At 38.1% G+C, this 22,536-nt stretch overlaps 2 protein-coding genes across 2 annotated transcripts in view; one reads left to right on the top strand and one right to left on the bottom strand.

The window, feature by feature from the left end:
* UBAC2 (UBA domain containing 2) overlaps nucleotides 1–22,536 on the top strand; it is a 93,105-nt gene that overhangs the window by 38,455 nt on the left and 32,114 nt on the right. The gene's annotated exons all lie outside the window — the stretch shown is intronic.
* On the bottom strand, nucleotides 6,875–17,463 carry GPR183 (G protein-coupled receptor 183). Its single transcript, XM_027880359.1, has 2 exons — nucleotides 17,357–17,463; nucleotides 6,875–9,758 (listed from the first exon to the last, which is right to left on the bottom strand). Exons 1-2 carry the CDS (start codon nucleotides 17,395–17,397, stop codon nucleotides 8,654–8,656), a joined length of 1,146 nt encoding a protein of 381 aa, XP_027736160.1. The 5' UTR covers nucleotides 17,398–17,463; the 3' UTR covers nucleotides 6,875–8,653.

Raw genomic sequence — 22,536 nt, forward strand, 5'->3', positions numbered from 1 at the left:
TTTTTTTTTTAATTCTTATTTTAATTCCTTGTTTTCTTACTACCACTGCTTGATTGCAGTTTTTCTCAGAGCACTGCTTGATTCTCTCTCACAGATTTTAGGAAAGCTCACTGTTAGGTTCTTCATGACTAGTAATTTGCTTGCATTTTAATTCTTTTTTTATTCTCCAAAAAACCTTATAATTAGTTTTTTCATTCTACTCATAATAAAAATTCATTTGCTTAAGTGTAACTTAGTCACTTTTATCTTTTTAATTTGAAAAAATACTTTTTGGAGGAATTACAACTCATCCTTTATCCTACTTGTGTTTGCAGTTAGAAAAGTGATAAATAAAATAACAGTATTTTACACCAAGGAGAGGACTGAATCCCAATGGGAAAGACACAAACACTTGAAAGGCAGAAAACTGTTCATTAATAGTCAAGACCCCCTTGAGCAATATGTACTCTTATTTAATTAATGAAGCTGCAGTTCCAAAACTGTTGCGTATAATAATTCATATGAAGCAGATATTACATTATATATATTCTTAAGTATGCATTGACTACATGTTGGGTAATTATGTATTGATTAATTATATTGTTGATTAGATGCATCTTGTTGAAATAGTGGTTACATAGTGTCAATGATGCAGAGGCCTACACCTCAGTTAGTTCTTATGTGGGTCACTCATTCTTCACAGAATAATCATCCACCGCTGGCTCCTACACTGGGTAAATCGTCAGTGATAAAGTTACTTCTGCAAGGGCAAACATTGTGGCTCAAGGTGCTGCTGCTTTCTTATGGACCAAAGAAGTATTGCTGTTCTAAGCGAAGGTCGCTTAACTCATGTAAAATTTCCTTGATAGTTCTGAGGTGCTCTGCAATTTTTGGTGTGTCTTGTGGGTACATCCCCTCCCACTGCTGTCACTGTCCTGTGTATGGAAGAGTCCTACTGTGAGCAGTTGTGTTATATCATCAGATGAGATAGAATGTAAATCGTGGTTCTTATTTGCTTAGACCTTTTTTTGAGATGCCAACAAAGTTGAGTAACACTTTAAAAAGAGAGTAGCAAAACCTTTTTCTATTAGTGGGTCTGTGGCCAGTGAGGCAAACTGGTTTCCTGTTTTTGTTTGGGACTAGAAAGTGGCACATTGTGAAAGAGCATTAGAATCAGATTTCTGAGAATTTCAGAATTCGAGCTCCATCTTTATGCCTTCCTAATTGTAGCTATTTTGACAGAGAATGTAAATTAACCAATAATTTACATATGTAGTTAAAATATGTTAAAAGAGTTATATACTCTTTAGTGATCTCTGCTCCAAAAATCTTTTTAATGGACATTTTAAAATTACAAATCTGATCATTAATCACTTAATCAGTAGGTGTTTACAAGCTGCAGCACAAGAAGCACTGCAGAACTGCAAAGGGATTATGATGGCAGTGGCACTTGTCTGCTTGAATAGAGGTGTTGAGCTGTACAGTGAGTGCTTCCAAGCACCAGCAAACACAATATTAGGAAGGCAGGTAGCCAGAGGAATTAGTTTTTCCAAGTTCAGCTTCCACATGTGGTGGAGGAAATGTAAGCAGATCTCTTATGGAGACAGTAACCAGTTCAGACATGAGGAAGCATTTCCATGACCCTAGGCTTTCTATCTGCAGTGGTCCTCAGCTGGTTGCTCTCAGCCATGAGCTCGGCCTCTGTGTGTTTGTCTAGCTGTGGGTGACTTCCCTGTGCTCCTGGGTATGGCCGAGGTCATGGGATGTGGGTGCTACCTGAATGGTGGAAGTGGTGCAGGAGAAAAGCAAGGAGGGGCAGAGATGGCCTGCCTGTACCCAGGTTGTGTGCCGCTCATTTTGCAGTTGTCTGGTGTTTGTGGTCACTAGTTCTGTTGCCGGTGGTGGTATCAGAATTATGTTAGTTTTAGAGCTTCTGCTCTAGCTTGTGGCTTAAAAGGAGTTCAAATGAAAATATCCTTCATTTAATGAAATTATTACAATGTCTATTACATCAGTAATTTCGAAAGATTTAATTATCTTAGGGGCTACCCTTGGCACATTTAAAATTGTTGGTTTGCCCCCATCTAAGTGAATGAAGGAATAGTGTTCTGATGGGTATTTGGGCTGTTTGATCAGCTGGCATTGTGAATACGCTGTATTTATTTTTTAAAAGACCAAAGAAATACAAGAATCGTCCCAGAGTTGTCTTTATCGTCTGATAACTTTTCAGGAGTCTTCAGTGTCAAAAGTGCCTCACTCATGTGGTTGGTAGGGGAGCTTCATCTCTTCCTGTCCAACTGGCGACAATGATCTGTTACTACACAGAATTGCTGTAACTTTCCATGCTTTGGGGTTGTGATATTAAGGTTTCATCAAGTTCTTCTTAGCCCCTTCATATCAGTAGCAGTGATAAAACACTATCTGGCTGCTTTTTAGGCTAGTAAGTTGAGAGTAATCAGTTTTCAGCAGCTCTATATTTAAAGTAGGTTCCCTTGGAGTGCCTTCTGTTCACTAACCACAACTTCCCTCGAAAGTTATGTGCCACAGGAAGGATGAAACTGCTAAGTCTAGCTTAATAGAGGGAGGAACACAGCTCTCCTTTGCATGGTATAAGACAATGTATACTTTTCTGGAGGAGATAGGATAACCACAAATATTGCTGCCTTCAGAACAGGTGCAAAACTTGGGTTTTTTTAGTTTAGCCCTTTGCACAACATCTGTCACAACAGAAGAAAAGAGGAAGAGGAGAAGCACATGTTTTTGCAGTGAGGAAAAATGAATGCAGCTTTGTGGAAAGAAATATTTGCCATGTCTTGACCTTTCTTTATTTTAGGTGGATGCTAATGACAGTATTTTGATAAAGGCTTGATTAGAGGACAAGAGTAGAAGATTTTAAAGTTATTTAACTTGCTAGTTTTACTGCAAGGCCACTGAGTTTCATGTTGCTTTCTTGTCTAACTTCAATCTTGGACCAACTTGGTAGTTGTAGAAGAACGTAGGTTGAAAGGAGCCACTGGAGGTTGTGTTGCCCAGCCCTGGTAGAGACAATTTAATGAGGGCTGTATCCAATCAAGTTTTGAGTATCTCTAAGGATAGACATCTCCCAGGCCTTCTATGCAACCTTTCCCAATGTCTGACTAGCCTCATGATGAAAAATGCTTTCTAATGTTTAGTTGTTCCTTGCTGCAACAACCTAGGGTGTTGCCTTCTATTCTGTACCCCTCCCCGTTAGGCAGTTAAAGACAGTGATAACATCTCCTCTCAATCTTTCTTCTCCAGGCTGAGCCATCTCCCCTCCCTCAGCCCCTCCTCCTGTAGCATGTGCTGCAAGCCCCTTCAGCGTTTTTGCTAGCTATCTGCTGGACTTGTTCCAGTGTGTCAATGTCTTTCTTGTCCTGGGAAGCCCAAACCCAGTACAGAATTCCAGGTATGATCTCACAAGTACTGAATGGAGGGGAAAGACTGATTCTCTGGATGTTCTTTTGAACACAGTCTCATATGTGTTTGGCTGTGAGGTCATGTTGTTGATTCCTCTTTAATTTGTCCCAGACCTTTTTTGCCAGTCTACTTTCTAACCAGGTTGTGCCCAGCCTGCACTGAGGTTATTCTAGCTTGAATGCAGGGTTTTACATTTGACTTGCTGAACTTCATGATGTTCCTATGAATCCATTTTTCCAGCCCACTGAGGTCCTATTCTTCTTTATTTAATGTGTCAGAGTAAGGTTATCCAAATTTGGCAGTCATGGGGCAAGATCCTAATTTAGAGAACCTATATGCTACTGAATGTGGTAGGAAGACTAGATACATATACTGTTGATCTCCCTGTGTGTAGAGACACCCTGTTCTCTTCTGCCACCCAGTTCGAACACAGTTGGATTCCCATACTTTATTTACACTTGGCTTCTTTCCTTCCTTTTTAATTGGAATGAAGTGCTGAACATCTTTATCTGACTGTTCACAGAAGAGACAAGATGACTCAAGGGGATTTGATGCAGGTCTGTAAAATCATAAGTAATGTGGACAGGGTAAATAAGGAGTTTCTGTGTTCACTCATTTCTGGTACAAGAAGCAGGAAACTTCAAATGAAACCAACAGGTGTCACAAGTGAATTTAAATGGCTCCTCCAGACACCATGGGTAGTTATTCTGTGCTGCAACATGCTGCAGTAACAGACGTTCAAAAAGGGAGCAGACAGGCTAATGGAAGAAAAAATTGATTGACGACTGTCATGTGCAAAGATGAGACATCTGCCTCAGGAAGTCAGAAGTTAGACATTGCAGGAAGCAAAGGGAATATTCTGAGAGGAAAAAAATTTGAGGAAATATGTCAGAGCTTTTACTACACAAACAGTAATTCCTGTTTTATTTCAGAAAAGGGTTGCAGCTTGGCAGAGTTTTTTGTATTTATTCTGTATTATACCCTTAGTCTGCAGGCTACACCTTAGGCAAGACTGTGTTAGGAAATATTGCAGTCAGATGAATTTGTTGTTTTTTGAGTGATTCTTGGTGTTTGTTGACCTTGTCTGTTTTGAGCCAGCACAGTGAGATACTGCTGAATATAAACCCTCATTTGTCTTCAGTTGCTCCTGTGCTCTGCAGCACAGACATGGAGGTAGAAGAGACAGAGTATGTTGCTGCTTTTTAGTTCCTTCAAAACTGGTCATAAAAGGCAAAGCTTTTCTTCTCTTCAGTTGTGCACTATTTATTTTTCTTATGTTACAGGCTGTCTCATCATTTTTGTGAAGTCTGTTCATTCCTTGCTTCCCTAAAAGCTTTTGAGTTTCAGAAATATATTAGTGTTAAATTGAACATCTCTTTAAAAGAAACCAAAACGTTCCTCTTTTTTTTTTTTTTTTCTTTCCCTAACTATTGAGCTTGCTGATTTAAGAGAAGTCATTACCCACCTCCAGGAATCATGCTGTGGTAGCATGTTTACCACTTCAGAGAGTTGCTCTTACTGTCTTTTACTAGGAGATGACCATGTTGCTGACAGGTTCCTCATCTACATAGTTTTCAGGGCCACAGGCAAAAGAATCACCAACAATGCCTTTGGGAATACCTGTCCTCATCTGCCGAGTCTGTAAGCCACAGGAGATTGCATTCTGTGTCTCCCCACTTTCAGTTAGTCTTCAATATCTTCAAGCCCAAGGCAGCTGAGGGTACTTGCAGGATTAGTCCCTAATTTTGTGTTCTCAGCGAAAGAAAAGGTGAAGGCACTAAATGCTCTTCTGCTGAAGATGCATTTGGGGATTTTTCACATGATGCACCTTCTCTTGGTTGTGTGTTTGACAACAGGTGTCTATCCAACTTTCTTTTAGGGACTTAGACCATTTTGCCACCATCATAATTTTTATTTCTATGTGCTCTGTCGCATTCCCTACCAGATCAGATTTGATAGAGATGTCAGCAGTAGGACTCCGTGTAATTGGAGTCCCTAGGTCCACACTGCAAAGTGTAGAGATAAAAGATAACTCTATCATTTTGTCATGAACATGGGCTTAAAGATCCTGACTGGACTTCACTCTCCAGAGACCCAGTTTCTCCAGAAAATTCAGTCAGATAAGCAAGCCATTTGAACCCACTGCTACTTGTTGCTGCTTAATTTCTATGTGAGAAGCGTGAGTGAGCCTCAGATCTCTGTGACTATCTGCCAGCCTTTCACAAGGAAGGGGGCACGTCTTGGAATGTATCAGAAGCTTTTCGAAAGCAAAAGCTCATTTTCTCTTGCAAAGCTCATACTGCTTCAGCCACATGTTGCGTGGCACGGCACGCTCATGTCTTTTAAGACAACACATCTGTTGTATACTCAGTATTGAAGAAGGAAAGAGATACCAGGTGTGGCTTTTTCCCCTTTATTCATGCCGGCTTACAGGAGAGTCCTGAGGGTGTGTCCCTGTGGGTAACTGCTATGATGAAAATACTCCAAAAAAAAGTACTGGGGGAAGAGCACTGGCAGGATAAGTGGATAAGGGCATTATGAAGGAAACCATTTGTTTGAGCACAGCAGTAAGTTCTCAGTATTACTGTTCTCCCTTGGTCCCATGCAGACTCCGCTGATGTCTGCCAGCCCCACAGCACAGCTGGAGGAAGAAACAGGACACGTACTCTCTAAATGTTTGACTTCAGCGCAGGGTCCCAGGCCCACTGAAAATCCCCACTGCTGCTTTTGGCAGATTCAGACAAGCACACAGAAAAGAGTCTCCTCATAATAGGAGTATGCCTGAGCTGTCAGTGCGTGCTGAGGAGTAGTGAGGGGAAGCAGTCATTAGCAGAAGCATCAGCTGCCACAGTTGTCTGTCTGTGTGTCTGTGCCTTTAGGACTTCTGTCAGGAAACTGAGTTTATCTTATCTTTAAAAGGTTTTTATTTTATTGGTTTCTTCTACATTTGAGAAATATTAAAATAAGGAGAAAAAAAAAACTTTTCCCAAACCTGTGTCTTATCAAACCCATAAACCTTGGATCCAGGCTCCGAGGTTTATTAGGGCAAAAGCAGTATTTTGATGTTAAGTTTTCTGTTTGAGAATGCTGCTGTGATTTAGAAACCAAGTCTAAAATTGAAAATAACAGAATTGCTTATGTGAGAAAGTGGAGATAAAGTTTTTCAATAGAGATCTTTACTTTGTTTCCACTTAGAGTGTAGTTATCTGCAGTATATGGTGTTTTAATACATATTTAAGTTGTATTTTAGGGGCAAATATAAAAAAGACTTCTTGTCTTTAAGGCTTTATAATCACAGTTAGATTAAATACATACTAATAAACAAAAACCCCAGACATTAGTAGAAAAAAAATGAGCTTATACTAGTATAATGTTAATAATATGTATATTTATTTCAATAGCTTCGAGGTATTCCTGACTGGTCTGTCTGTGGTCTTATTAGAGTATAATTTGCTTACTTCAATAGGAACAAATTCTTAAAAAATATTTTAAAATAGTTTATTAAAAAAGCTGACATGAACAAAAGTGCTTATAGCACACAGAATTAAGGAGAACTGTTAAAAATTATTTTTCTTACTCCATTTTTTTGAAATAGCTGCATAGTGTCTCTTGTAATTAGAAGCTCAATTTTGGCAGTCTAAGTGGTATGAAATATTGGGAGGGTTAAGTTTTCCTTGCCATAAGAAAGTAATTGTTAATTAAATGTTTCCATACTGATGTTCAGATATGGCCCTTCCATGTTTGCAAGTAGAGGGAGGTCAGCACATGTGGAAGGAAAGAATTGCAAAGATGACAAATGTAACTATGTTTGTTTGACTCAATCTCAATGCCAGACAGATACAGCTGCAATAAATAACATCTATTCTGACACGTGGCATAGCTTTTATTTATAATTGTCAGGCAGTCTTTAATTTTCCTTTTCCACCACAGCCTCCTGGTGCAGTCACCAAATTATGTTGGCGGGTGAAGGCATATCAATAAGATAGAACTCTTAAGAAAAGTTAGAGAGGCCAGAAATAAAGTAGGGAAGGAAACTGACATGTGACGGAAGGGCACGACAGCAGGAACCCGGGGCTTGCATCCTGGATTCTCAACTGGTACTGAGCTGATTCCAGCAGGATGTGTTTGAGGCATCTAGTCTGTTTCCTGGCCCAATTTCAGTGTGCCCAGATGGATCCCAGATACGCTCTGTGAAGATGTGATGGGAAAACTTGTTGTTTCCCAGCAAATCCTGCTCTTCTCTTTTGTTGATCTCTCAGGCAAACAGCACTTAAAGAGAGGTAGCCATCTCACACCATCAGAATTAACCCATTAGTTTACTTTTTGCTGACCCCAATGGTGACCATTTATTCAGGTCTCTGAAATATTTGTCTTGTGTCCATGTCTGACTTGAGCAGAAGTTCTGAAGAACTCTGTGTCACTGTTCTTTTAACTGAAATGGTACATTTTCATATTACAGTCTCTTGCTTCAATTTGTGTTTATAAATAATTTATATACAATGGAGTAGAGAGTCTTTACAATACACACTAGAAAGAAAAGTTCTCCTTTAGGAAAAGGAGCCAAGACATAATACACCTTGTGAAGATGAGGGATTTAACATACAGGCGATGTTCAGTGTTGAGGAGAATCAACAGTTCATTAGTTTTTCATGTGTTATATTTGACAATGTACATAAATTGTCCAATAACACATCCGTGTTCTAAATACTATACAATTCAGTTTCACCTCCAAAGGGCTATAAACTTCAGCGTTTGTGATATCAAACGTGCACAGAAGTTGTCCATTTCATCTGAAACTTTGATTTCCCTTACTTGTGTGTGTGGGTTAATGAAACCATTGCTATAATTGGAGCTCAGCTAGAGCTCTTGAAATTTTCAGATGTTCTTATTGTAGTTGGTCTGAAGTATAAGCTGTTTATGTTTAATCCAAATTGTGAATCAAGTCTTTGCTTAACATCCAGGCATATGTATGTGCAGCATGGAATTTGAACATTCACAGTGGTGCATATTTCCTGAAAAAAAATAAAAAAATCACTCAAAAGGATACAGCAAGGAGATTATAATGTTGAGTTTCCCTGCTGTTCTGTGACAATTCTTTCTCAGTCCAGCATCACTCCTTCATTTCCTGACATCCTGAGAAACAGAATTTTACTTAAGCTTCTGTATGGGGAGCGCCAAGAGTTTTGCTGTGGACCCCGGATTTTTGATCTTTCCCCACTGTGATGTATTGCAGACTTTATTTTTCAGGTAGCTTTCCATTGGAAGATTTAGCAAGTACCGTCATTTGCGTTTCTCCCACATCACGTGAGCTTTCTTCGTGATGTGACCTGGCAGCGCTTGAAATTGATACACTCACTTGTCGTCTCAGTATTTTCAGTACAGTTCGCTTGTATCCTTTGCATGCGAAGAAATAGATGAAAGGATCTAGGCAGCAGTTAAAATTCATCAGAAATACGGTATAATGAAGGGACTTCTGGAAAATTTTCTTTTCGGTGCACAAGGGTTCGTTCTGAAGTTTCTTAATCATGTGTTGTATGATTGCAACATGATAAGGGGTAAAGCAGATGATGAAGACTATAATTACAAATATGATTGTATTGATGGCTTTTTTGTTTATCCCTGATTTTTCAGTCAGTGGATTTTCCTTGGCCGTTTGAAAAAGTTTGCAGCTAATTTGAGAGTAACAAAATAGTATAATCCCCAGGGGAATAAGGTACCCTATTAAACAGGCAGCAAGTAGTATAAATGGTAGATGTTCTATTTTTTCAAAGTTTGGATATTCCATACACGTAGTCCTTTCTTTTTCTTCCTGTGACATGGATTGTATAAGTAGTGGGAAAGTTTGACTAAAGACAAGAAACCAGATAAAGACGCAAATGCCCTTGGCATATTTAATCCTTCTGATCTTGTATCGGAAGGGATGGACAACAGCAAAAAACCTGTCAATGCTCAAACATGTCATGAAGTTTACACCTGCATAGGTGTTGATGTAGAACATGAGAGCAGTTATTCGGCATAATGCTTCTCCAAATGGCCAGTGGAATCCCATGGCGTAGTAAGCTATCCTTGTTGGCAAGGCGATGCAGAACAGGAGATCGGAGAAGACGAGGTTGGTTGAATACAGAGTAGTGGAGTTGATCTTCTTTCTGTTTTTAAAAATGACGGTGAGGGCAATGGTGTTTCCAAGCACTCCAAGAATTAAGATGCAGCTGTAGAAGACAGACAGCAGTATCCGTGCTGTATCTTTGTGCTCATATAAGTCACAGGTGGAACTGTTGCTCTCAGAGGCTGTGAAAGTGTCCATTTCTGTAACCCCTGTTGTTGCAGGAAGCTCAGTAGACCTAACATGAAAAAAAAACCAAAACAAAACAACAAAAGGGAACATTTTGTAATAAATGTAGATAAACTTCTTCTGCATAACAGTGCCCAACCTCTGTTGCAAAAAATAAGGCTGAAAAACTGAAATGAAACTTCATTGCTGTGAAATACTTTTCAAGCCTCCTTCTGAAAACAAACAAAAAGATGTCTGTTTTTGGCAATTCTGTTTTGATCCCAATACCTTCTCTGATGAAAAAAAAATCAGGCGGGGCAATGTAATCAACCAGGGATGTAGTGTAGTTGGAAAGTGAAATTTTTAGGTGGTCAGGAGGTGGGAGACCATTTAAAGCAATCTGAGGGGAAAAAGGAATCTGAAGAAACCAAATGATAAAGGATCATATGAAGTCCCCAAGGGTCAGACAAACAGGCAAAATCTTTTAAATGTGTTTCAGTTAATTTTTAGGGAGTTTTTGTTTCCAACAACTCACATTGTGATGGTTTAACTTCTTTAGAGAAACTCATTCTTTAAGCATTCTTATTGTACTGGCATTATAATAGAATTGTTTAGGTAAGGACTTTTAAGATTATATATTTCAACCATAATAATTCAGCTTGTTTAATACTAGTTTTAAAAATTGACTTTTGGAATCTAATTTAAATATTGTTACTTATGTAAATTCTTAAGACTTCTACTTTAATCGCTCTTTAGTGATACTGTAAAAGAGAGATAACCTAGCTGAAATATTTTACACATTGACAATTGAGTAGATTTTGGAAATTGTTTCATCTCTACTGTCAGAAGTAGCATGGGAGAGCTGCAAAGTGGCAGTGATTTGTGGGACTTAGAAATACTAAAAAATAATCCAACAGAATTTCAGAAATGGAAAGAAGCCCATCCTGTTGATACTGATTTCAGTGCAAACATTTCTGTTACCTGGCAGTTGTATAGTGTAAGCATAAATGTCAGAAAGGATGGGACAGCTAATGTTACTCTTCAAGCAGCTGTTCTACAAAAGTGTGCCTCTTAGAGGCACTATTTATGGATTACATAAACAGTGAAAATGAAAACAAGATTACTTCTGCTTTAACACAGAATACTATCTGGAGATGACAGCTATTGCAACTGGAATTTTAAGGCTGTCTGATACCTTTAGTTAAAATCTAGGTGATTTCTGAGAATCTGTCTTTCAACAGACAATATCTACAAACTACTGTAGCCTGTTGCACCTTAAAAAAGTCTTGCTGGAAAATACCTCTCAATTTTAAGGGGGTTTAAGCTACACATTTTAGAAAGTATTCCTTATCCTTTTATTGACTTGTGAAAACATTAAAAGATTAGTATCTTCTTTCATGTTTTGAGGAGATGGTCCTACTTATTTCAGGTTTTCACAGTTAATGTACCTGCATCACATACTATATTATAAACTTGTCTGATCAGACTTCTGGCAGGGTTAGCAGGGGTGCATAAGGTTCTCTATAAACAGTAAACCTGTGGGTAGTGGATGATGTGTATTAAAATATGTCAATGAGTTACAGTACCCACTTAAGGAAGAAGCTTAACATCCAGGTAGTATATTAAGTCTGTGTCTACTGTATTCCACAGACAGGAGGGAAGACAGGTGGGTGATTACTGACTGATAGATGTACAGTGTTCTGATTCTTAGATATACCTGAAGTATGAAGTATGCACTGTCTGTCGAGAGGTGGGAATTCAGGGTTGGAAGTCAAATCTGAAGTGGGAGTTTTGTGGTTTGAATAAGGGAATTAAACTGGTAAGTAGCAACTCCAGCTGTAGTACAGATTTAAGAATGTCTGTAATTTTATGTTGGTTAATTCTGCATTGTTCACTGTACCTTGGTGTTTGATGATTGATTAATGCAGTAGTTATTACCCTCAGGATAGTTCTGGTATGCTCTCCTCCTGTTTAGTCTTTTACCTTGTAGAAGTGTGTCAAATGACTCTTGCTTTACCCAAGTGTAACAGGCTGCTTTGGGCCTAAATTGGTGTGGGTTTGTGTAGGCGCCTGGATGGATCAGTGAGGTATTTCGTTTTGTTTGTCATATTTAAATGCCTCTGTTTGTGTGTTCACACTCACAACATCACATCTATCTTCTACTCACCTCTTCCTTGAAATTTAGATGAAACAATTTCTTCAACATATGTAAGGAAGAATAATCTAAGATTTATGATGAACAGCTTGATTGCAGTAATTAACTACAGCATATGAACCGCATAATTTTATTTTCACTGTAAAGTTGTAATAGTTTTGGTTCATAAATAGTGTGCATAATTGTCACATCCATCCTTATGTCCTTCTATAAACATATGTAAAATTATAGGTAGGATTTCATAAAATCATATCACCTAATCCAGAACTTGTTGCTCCAAATAGGATGTTCATCCTCATGTATAACCGTGGCTGTATTAAGAAGGAGTCCTAGCTGAGAGAGTGTTTGTGTCTAACCAAGGTGCTAGGATGGATATACATGAGGAGCAGTTTCACGACAGGACAAACTGGCCACAAACAGATGAGAAGAAAGCTGGAGGACCAAGGCAGCATGCACGTCAGCTAAGCTGTGCTCCTTGACAGGCCCTTCTGCCTGCTGTGGGAGTCAGCCCTGAGTGCAGACAGTGTTCTTTTTGATCTCCTGTTATCCCCTAAATGTTTTGACTTTTAATGTAGGGAGCACCTTTTGAAATGCTCTAGTTGAGTATTAGTATTTTCTCTACCTGTAAGTATGTATGGGTGTTTTTGAGCAGTCACCAGGGTGTCTAGGTACTGAATTATTACCTGAATATATGTCTTAAAAAAAATAAATAAATAAAAAGAGGGATATAGTGTATCTGGTTTGTGGTAAAAAGTTGCTACCATCTTACACCTTAATGTACATCACCTGAGCAGTGGTAACTTCTTTGTACTTCTGAACTCTTACTGTTGTTGGATAGACTCCATTCACATCAGCAGGTATTTCACCTTTTCTTGGCAACCTTGATCAAGACTCCATTTAAAAAAATACTTTCTTCCTAAAAGGTGTCTAGACTACTAAGTAAGATATTTTTCTGAAAATCCAATTCCTTGTGTCAAGTTGCTCTTTATTTCTTGGTAGCATTCCCAATTGATCAGCTTATTATACATACGACATATGACATCCTCCACAGAATGTAACTAGGAGAAGAACATTTTGAATACTTTTTGTGCATTTTGCATTCTTGGAATAAAAATGGAGACTGTTACCTCCTTACTGCTGCAAACCTCAGACTAGCTGGACTTAATTCTTACTCATTTTAATGAGCTGTGTGTCTGAATACCTTATGAGAACATGGCCATTTACTGTCCCAGATCCAAATGCACCATTGAAGCTACCCTCTAGAATCATTATCAAAATTTCTGGTCTTCTAGGTTGTTGGATTAAATACCCCTCCAGTGGCTTTTGGGGTTTATTAATGATACTACTTTGAAGTATATACTTGGAAAAAACCTTAAATATTAATTTACCTTACCAAATTAATATTTTTAAAAAACAGTACCACAAGTTTTTTTGGCTTAGAGTTGCATGCAAAATTTTAAGGTATAAAGTACTTAAAATTCCTGTCTTTATATAGTATTGTAAAGGAGGTTGTTCAGGTTTTTACATTCTCTGAGTCTGTAGACACTCAGTGACACAGACAACTTACTTCCTTAATATGATCTTCTGTATAATCTAGGTTATGTTATTATTTTAGTTATTTGTATATGGATTACAGTAACTTTTCATTTAAAGCACATTTTCTAAAATACTGTTTGGTCTTGATTCACAAGAAAGTGAATTAACCATTTGTTACTCTAGGCCTTTGTCAGTCAACCTCCCTGTTAAAAAATGTATGTGTCTCTTCCTTAAATTTCTCTAAAATTCATTTGTTGAGTTTTTTTACCTTTATACAATCTCATGATTTGGGCAATTCAAAGTGAACTTCTCAAATATTTCACCACAAGGCAAAATAGTCCTGTGATGTCCATTCTAACCCCAGCTTTGTCCAACACAGACCAAGGGGTTCCAGATGCCTCTTGGTATTGGTGTATCTCGAAGCATCTTCACCAGTATGTCCTTGCTTTTTCGGCTCAGTTATTCATGTATCCAAGATAGAGTTGTGTAGCATTGCACTGGGAGCTTGTAAAGTTAGTTCTCTGTGATCCAGGAGTATTTCTCTCACTGTGTCCTAGGATATCTCTAGCCTAAGGGCATGGTCATTGCTCTCTGCTTCTACCCAGGAAGACCTTATGCCTGGGAGAATTTAAAATTAATTTTAATACTACGCCCAGGCTTGCAAACAGTGCAGATTGTTCTTCATTCTTGTTTCATTTGCCGTTTTCAAGTCTTAGTATTGTGTTTGCTTTCTGACCATCAAATTTCTTTAGCCAGTTACCTTATGAGATTTGTTAGCTAGGCAGCTGCTAGTCTATTCTCTGTGCTTTCTTGATGTTTCTCAGCAATAGTATCCACCTGGGGAAAAAAATCACGGTACCATGGCAAGCTACTTACCAAATCTAGCATGTCTGAAATCTGTGCAGATGCCTTTCTAAAGCACTTTTGTAATCTCATCAAAGAAGGAAAAAAGGCTGTCTTAGGAGATTGATGTTCTGTGAAAACGTTTGACTGGCATTAGTCATTTGTTTAATGTTTATACATGTGTTTTACTTTTAATCCCCACAGCAAAAGGGGTTTGATAAACAGAATGGTGGTTCCAGTCTGGAAGTACTACATAACCTAAAGCCCTGGATCACAGACGTGTTCATGTTTGATGAACTTTATCATAATGTTACTTTTAACTGTTAACAAGGATGGACTTAAGTTATGAGCCAGCCATTGCAGTGTTACAACCTTAGATTACATGGGTTTGGATTGTGTTCAAGCAGTGGTACAAAGCTCTCTCTGTGTGCTAAAAGAAAGATGTTCTCATCTCTTGCTTTTGCTGGAGGAGCACTGTCTGTCTTTTCAGCAGAACAGGGAACATGTAGAAGGCTTTTACTGTGCATTGTAGTCTAATGTGTGATTTCTCTGTCTCTTTTCATAATTTTCATTCATTGGAGATGAATCCCTGGTCCATCTGTCCAGTAGCTAATTTAAGAGGGATACTAATTAAATTCTTGGAAAGGCACAGCAGTTCATTAGGAAGATCTCTCATGGCTGTGTACTTAGTATGGTTTAGTTACTATGAGATGGACAGTGTTTCTTCAGCAAACAGTATTGGGGGATAATGTTGTTTATCCATGCATAAAGAGTATAAATTATTTAAAAGGAATGATCAAGAAAGAGATTCCTTTTCCCCTGCAATGCCTGGTCTGCAGATTTACTGAGCTTACTGTCCTCTATAGCTATTAGTTGTATCAGTCTTACAGAGTTTTAAAACAGTAGAAGGTGGGAAGTATACAGTCTTGTGGTTATATAGGTTTGATTTTTTTCCTTAATGTCAAAATTAATTGTTTTCTGTTGACCAGTCATATTTACTGTTTGGATTTCTAATTTACCATATGAGTGATCTTTTATTGTAGAGCGTTTTCTGTGTTTGAGAAAAAGGCTTGATTCAACTAAGCTATGTATGTTAAAAGGTGTGCATGCTAAGTTGCATAGTAGAATGCTTTCTTAATATAGAAAGAGTACATACATCAGGGTGTTTGGACTGGCAGCTTGGGAACTGCATGTGGTTTAATAAAAGCCGAGGCAAGAGACAGGCTTCCTGTTTCTTTCTAACACTTTAACACTCATATGCTTCTAGTACATTATGTTAATTTACCTTTTTTCAAAAGCTATTGAGTTTTCTAAAGCTCTAAATGCCAATGAGTAGGCCTGATGACCTGATGACTGAGTCCTCAAATCGCAACCCAAAGATGATTTTGGTGAGAGAATTTCCAGGCTAGTACTTTTATTCTTCTTTGGTCAGACCCAAATCTGTTGGCATAGTAAAGCCAAATTTGTAAGCCACGTATCAGAGAATCCCAATGAACTTAACAATGGCTGTAAAGAATAATAATATTCTTTAAGTGCTTAATAAAATATGCAGATGCACAACACTGTGGGATCTTTCTGGTCCTGCTTTTGTCTAATACAGTAGATTTTGCGAAGTTGTATGACAGTTACATTTGGTGCTCAAAAATAATAGAAACTACAGTAAGTGAGATGGAAATAAAGAAGTTGAGTTGAAATGCTTCTTAACTAGTTAAAGTGGAAGTCATTTGAAGTGTACATCTTGCTCCTATCTGTTGGATCTCTCTTAGGTGTAATCTGTCCCATGAGAAGTGTGAGGAGTATCTCACATGAATAATCTCTGCCACGTGTTAGTGTGAAGAGCTGTGCTGATGCTAAAATGATTAACTTCCCTTCAGTTTGTACTTACTTAAGCACACTAAATGTAAAAAGGAGAGAGCCTGAAAATACAGCAAATAAAGTGTGAACCACTGACAATTATATTCTTGTAAGCAGAAGAAAAAGGAGTCAAATGAGAATTTGTATTTTAGTACTAGAAAACATGAACACCTTTTATATCTGAGTGTTATGAAGCTTGTACAGGTACAGTCTTTAATTCTACAGATTACAGCTTCTGAAGTGTAGCTGAAGTTAATTATTCTTTGCATGTATACGTGCTCCTCTATCTTTTGAACAGAAAGGGGTGAGATTTGAGCTCTTGAAGACTAATAGAGAGGATTCAATTCCCTTGTCTCTTCAGGAGCAGTCATGAAAATGTTGGACAGATGTCTTGTATTCTGTGCCCAAATCCATGTACGCTGTCTTATTTTTTTAAGATAAATTATAGTTATTGTTTGCTGAACAGTGTGTCTTTTCTTACCAGCATAATAGAAAAAAATTGATCCTTTTTAATTAGCAAGGTGAATAAAAATCTTATCACTTGTAATATTTCTTTAGCTTTGTGGCACGAAAATCACTAATAAGGAGAGAGATGTTTGGTAATTGCAATTCAGGAAAAGAATGACTTTTAAAAACTTGGAAAAAAATGCGTGCCAGAAGTTAAAAGAGGAATTAGCTCATAAAACTTTGAATTCTTAAAATATGCATGTTGCAATACTTAGACATGAGAAGAGTGACTGAGAAGTTTCTGAGCTGGTAATAAAGGCTGTTTTCATAGACAAGGAGTGCATGTGATAAGAGCAGGCTGTGCATTCAGGACTGTAGTACTGATTTGTTTTAAGGCTCTCTCTTACTATTAGGAGAGTTCTGTGAGGTTCCGTGAATGACTTAGAGTTGCAATGCTTTCCTTACTACTTGTACAGTAGTTATTTCTGCATTGGTATAATATAAATCAATGTTGCCAAAAAAAATTGTATAAGTTAATGCAGTATCAAATATTTCCCTGTGGTTGTCAGAAGGCTGTATTCTAAGAAAGGACTTGAAATAACTTATTGATGCTGTGGATCAGCAGATCCTTTAAATGGAAATTAATTGGCAGCATATTAATATGGGAACATAAAATACCAGAGAATTTCTACCATGAGCCTTTCACATACAGAGATCATTTATCCCTCCTACCAGTATAATGCAAAAAACCCAATAATATTTCTGTAATTGTTTGCTGCTGCTCAGTGAAAAAAAAATAAATTGAAAACAAGTTAATTCTTTTCTGTACTTACATCTCTGTAGCTTCTTGGATCTTCTGAGGAGTTAAGGGCATTAACAGGATGGCTTGACTGCGAAAGTTTACCCTTGCACATTGTTCTCAAGAGTGATTACGTGAGTCTCTCTTGTGGGAGGGGTAGTTTTTTTTTCAAGTGCTCAAAAAAAAAACCCTGTTTGTGTGCTGGTCTTGATTTGCTGCCGACTTTTTTATGGGATGTGAAAGCATCTATTTTTGATCCTTTTACAATTAGTCTGTTCAAAGAGAGTAATTAGAAACAACACTTCCGCCTCCCCCCTGAAGTTACGCGTTACTGACTTTCATAGAAGGGACTTTACCCAGAGGTTTACTTGAGTTGGTTGTTTAATTGCTGACCAACTAAAATACCTATGATGTGTGAAAAACTTTGTTTATATGCATCTGCATTTAAAAATAAAATAATTTAAACTTAGTTTGATCAGTACATTCTTTAAGACTGCTTCTTACCGATCAGATATGACGCAGCACAAGGAAACCTCAGAACTGAGACATACCGAGATGGTGCGTGAAAGCAGACATTTCGAACGCCCATGTACATTCCCAGCACTGTTTTGGTATCATAATGATGAGGATTTACAGAAATGCCTTACGAAGTGCCTTTGTAAGCTGTTTATTGCATTTTAAGCAGGAATAATAATAATAATAATAATAATAATAATAATGATACACATAAGATAAATGCGTTAAAGATAAAAAACTTTTTAAACACAAATCTGATTCCCCTAAAATAATATTGATAAGAAAGAGTGGCTAGGGAGTAGGAAAGGAATGGGATGTCAAATTGTGAGGTAACCCATTGTTACCTGAAATAACCTTGTTTCTGGGTGATGAACATGGATCTAAGAGTTAAATTGTGTGTTTGTTAAAAAGGTTTTGAAGATCAGAGATAGATGGAAAATCCTGTCCTTTGCTGTTAGAGACAGTGGTTGAGAGTTACCTGGGATTTTCCCCAAAAACTGATACTGATCGTTCATGACTACAAAGGACTATTTATCTTTAAAATGACCTCATTTAGTGGCCTGATTTTTAAAGAACCAGCAAGTAGGCATGATGAGGCTATTTTTGGCGGGTCCAACCCATGCAGAGAGTGGGATGCCTCTTTGGAAATGTTAGGGCTGTGTTCACAGCACAAGCCTTGGCTGACATTGTGGTGGTGGAGGTGTGCAGAGATCTGATCTCAACTAACACGTTCATCTCATCAGAAAGCCTATAGTAAATGCAGATCTAAGGATAAAATTAAACTTTACTAAATGCACTTTGTCTTTTGGGAAATGTTTTTTTTTTGTAGCAGAACATAGAGCCTTGAGAGGTACTTTTGTGCCTACTTGGAGCATTTGGTTGGCACTACATGCTGGTTTTTCTGGTGTCGAACTCCCAGTGCACATGGCTTGATTCCCCTCAGATGCCAAGGAGCTGAAGGGGCTCCTCGGTTTTTATAGAACATTCATCTTCTAACACCAGATTAAAAAAGTCTGTGGGAGAATTTACCAGTTCTTATTATGGATTTTTTCCTTTCTTGTTTTCGAATAATTTTTTGATTATTCAGTTTCGTCACATAGTAGGATCTCTTAAATGAAGTAATGAACATTAAGGACTGTTTAAAGGGAAATTGCACAGAGAACTTGCTTCATATGTACGCAAAATAATACCACAGTGTGGTTCCCTGTCCAGCACCAAAAATATGCTACAGAAATGGGAAATGTCAAGATACACAGTCATGTAGTAGTCTTTGCTTGAGGGCTGACATTAGTACCACAGCTTCTTATTAAAGGAAATGTTTATTTCAAAATAGTGTTACCATTATAAAATAATATCAATGTTTCCTGTTCTGATCTGATAAAATATCGCCTTCCTTTGATTAGATACAGTAGTAGAGTGTACCCTTTGAGTCATACTGGTGTATTAGCTACCAATCCAGCCTAGCATGTTGTCATGTTAATTGCTTGAGCTAAATGGTACAGGTTGCTTTCTTTCACTCACTGTTTATTCTTCTAGCTGTTTGTTTTCTGTTCTAATGCAGCTGCTGTTTCTCCAATATGTTTGACTGTCCCAGGATTTGAACATTTATGAGATAAAATGAGTTTGTGTGGTGTCTTAGAAAGTGTGGTGTATATTTGGTTTTGCCATAAATGTGCAAACACATACTGTTTTGCTTTTGGCATGCAAGGCAGGTAACAGGGAACTGAGCAGTTTATGGAATATATTGTTGGATAGTCCTGGCATTAAAAACTAAAGCTTTTTTTTAGAAGAGATAGACTTCTTTCTTCAGAGGATTGTAAAGTGTTGGTTACTTGCTTGCTTGCTTGGTCTCATATTTTAATGAACTCAAAGTTGCAGTGATTTTGCAGAGATATTCATGGACAGGAGGATTTTTTTCCCCTCCAGATGCACAACTTCAAGTTTTTGATTTTTTTTCTCTGCTTTCTTCTTGCTTTTCTGTACAATATAAACAGTTAGATTAGTATAGGGTAACACAGCCTGATGCTTTGCTGGTATTGAGAGGCATCAGGCAATGGGGTGTCCTGCTCATGTGTAGTGAAAGGGTTGGGTGCAATAGATGGTTCCTTTGAGTCCTGGGCTCCAGCAGGCAGAGGAACCCAACTATCAAGGGTGGTCCACAGAGTTACTTAATTTTAAAGAATGTTATTGAGAATATTTAACACGTTCAGAATAAAGGCTGGCACCTTAAGTGTAATATGGCAGTGTCTGGACAGCCTGTAGGAAGACAGATCACTGAGGTAATTTAGTAACTTGAATTGCAAGTGCACTGTTTACCTGTCTGTATTATCTGCAGCTGTTTTTATAAGTGGTATTTTTAGTCCCCCACAAAATATATAGTCATGGATTTGTCAGTTTAGTGGGTTTTTTGAAGAACTTGAATGAAGAAAAACACAGCACCACAGTTAGTAAGTGTAGTGAGTCACTCAGAATAAAATAGCGCGTTATTTCTGCAAATTTAATCCCACAGAACTTCCACTGACAACAGCAAGTACTTTTTGCAGAAGTAGCATTTACCTTTCTGACCCCCGTTCTTGCATTTTAGAACCGTTTTTTTTCCTACTTTGTGCGTATATTTACTAATGTTAAATACTTTATTTTAGTCTGCATCTACTAGTCATCCTTCTATACTTTAAGTAATGTGTTTCTCTTATGAGAAGTACTTGCCCCTGATTTTTTTCTTCTCTACCAGTAATTTTTACCTCTCTGATTTATTTTTTTCAAGGATACTGTTTCCACATGTCGTGGGTTTTTTTCTGTGCAAAACCAATCTGATCACTTCATATGATGTAGAATCTTCCCATCTGGTCTGCTGTGTTTGTGTTTCACTGCAAATATTGACATTTACCATGGTCTTCGAAAGGAGGATACAATTGTTGTAGAGCCTGCTACTACAGTACATCTTTGTGATGGACATGGTATCCATATAGAGTGTTCAAACTCTAGAAATCAATCTTTTACATTTTAGAGTTTTCTATTTTGTTAAAGAATTTTATTTTCTAACCCACATGACTGAAATTAACTTCCTAAACATGAAGTGGGTATAAACTCAGTTTAGAGTCAGCATGTATTTGTGTCTGTGGCCCTTCTTTGCACACAGACTTCTGAGGTTTCTAGTAGAAGTTCGTCATGGCACTGGAAAGGGTGTTCCTCTCATAGTACAAGAAGAAAGAGCTGGGATGAAGGTCTCTGCGAAAGTAGAGGAGAGAGGATTGAGAGAGATTAGGGGAAAAGGAAATAGGAAAAGAGAGAAGTGAAGAAAAAGAGAGATATGAAGTAGTCCTTCAGGATATTCCACTTGTAGATGTTGAGTCTGATAGATGCTACCAAATAACTTAAATTAATACAACTAAAGGAATTAAGAACCAGTCCTTTTATTTACACTACAAATACAAATCTATTTTCTAACCAGTCTGTGCCATTGCACAAGGTCGTTTCAGCCCAAGTGGAAGACTCTGCAGTTACTTGTGTTGAACTCCCTAAGATTCCTCTCATCCCATTTCTTCAGCTCACCAAGGAATATCTGAATGCAGTCCTGCTCACCAAAGTATTCACTGCTCCTTCCAATTTGATGACATTCACTAGCTTGTTGAGAATGCACTCTGTTGCATCATCCATGTTGTTTAATAGAGACTATGAATTGTGTTCATCCCAGTATGGATCCCCGATGGAAGCTCTTAGTAACTTGCTGCCACTTGAAGTTCACATTGCTGGTCAGAACCCTTTGAGTCCAGCAGTGCAACCAGATTCCCTCAAATCTGCTTATACAGTGCATATCTCCCCGGTTTTATTTCAAGGGCACAAGAGGAGACCAAGTCAAAGGCCACCCTAAGGTCAGAGTGTGCAACACTTACCATCTTTGCCTTCCTTATCCACAGCACCAGGGTCACTTCTGTTAAATCCATGTGGGATATTAGCAGCCTCCTCGTTCATCATGTGGCTGGCAACAGCTTCTAGGAGATTTGCTCTGTAACTTTCCCAGGGATAGAGGTGAGGCTTGTAGCTACCTGAATCTTCTTCTTGCCCTCCCTGAAGATGGGTGTGACATTTCCTTTTTTCCGGCCATCAGGAACCTGCCTTGATCACCATGACGTTTCAGTGACGTAGCATTGGCCACCTCCCTCAGAACCCCGAGGTACATCTTACCTTTTGGCTCTTCTATGACCAGTTGGGCTCAAGAGCCTCCAAAATGTCTTTCTTTACAGCAGGTGTTGCTCCAGTCCCACAGGAGGCTCAGGGACCTGTGAGGTTTGAAGGCAAAACTAACCAGTGCATTGTTTTTCTTCATGTCCTTTGTCACTGGGTCCCTTTTTTCACCAGACAGTAAGCCCATGTTTTCTGTAACCATCTTTTTGTTGTGCCTTACTTTGTCAGCCGTATTCCAGTATTCTTACGTGGATGACATGTCTGGCAGACCCGCTGTTGGATAAACAGCATCCCCATACAGAGATTCTAAAATAAGGCATATGTTATACATTGAAAATTCTGAAGGCGACAGAAAATATTAATGGAAATTTTCAAAGTACAGAATTATATAAAGAAGGTTGAGGGTGAAAATTTAAAATTAATTGGAATAAATTTTCACACAGTGGATTCACCTGTACAAATGAGTTTCACACAGTACTTTAAAGGGCATTAGTTTTGACATTTAAAAAAAAG

Source organism: Empidonax traillii, unplaced genomic scaffold (assembly GCF_003031625.1).
Source record: "Empidonax traillii isolate 1590-97213 ecotype Southwest subspecies unplaced genomic scaffold, ASM303162v1 scaffold68:size1967880, whole genome shotgun sequence".
NCBI lineage: Eukaryota > Metazoa > Chordata > Aves > Passeriformes > Tyrannidae > Empidonax > Empidonax traillii.

Excerpts from the sequence above, each read along its gene's own strand:
- GPR183 (XM_027880359.1), bottom strand. The coding sequence starts at position 17,397 with ATGCCCTTAACTCCTCAGAAGATCCAAGAAGCTACAGAGAT. Across the intron at positions 9,759-17,356 it reads ATCCAAGAAGCTACAGAGAT|GTCTACTGAGCTTCCTGCAA; the intron begins GTAAGTACAGAA and ends TTTTCATGTTAG.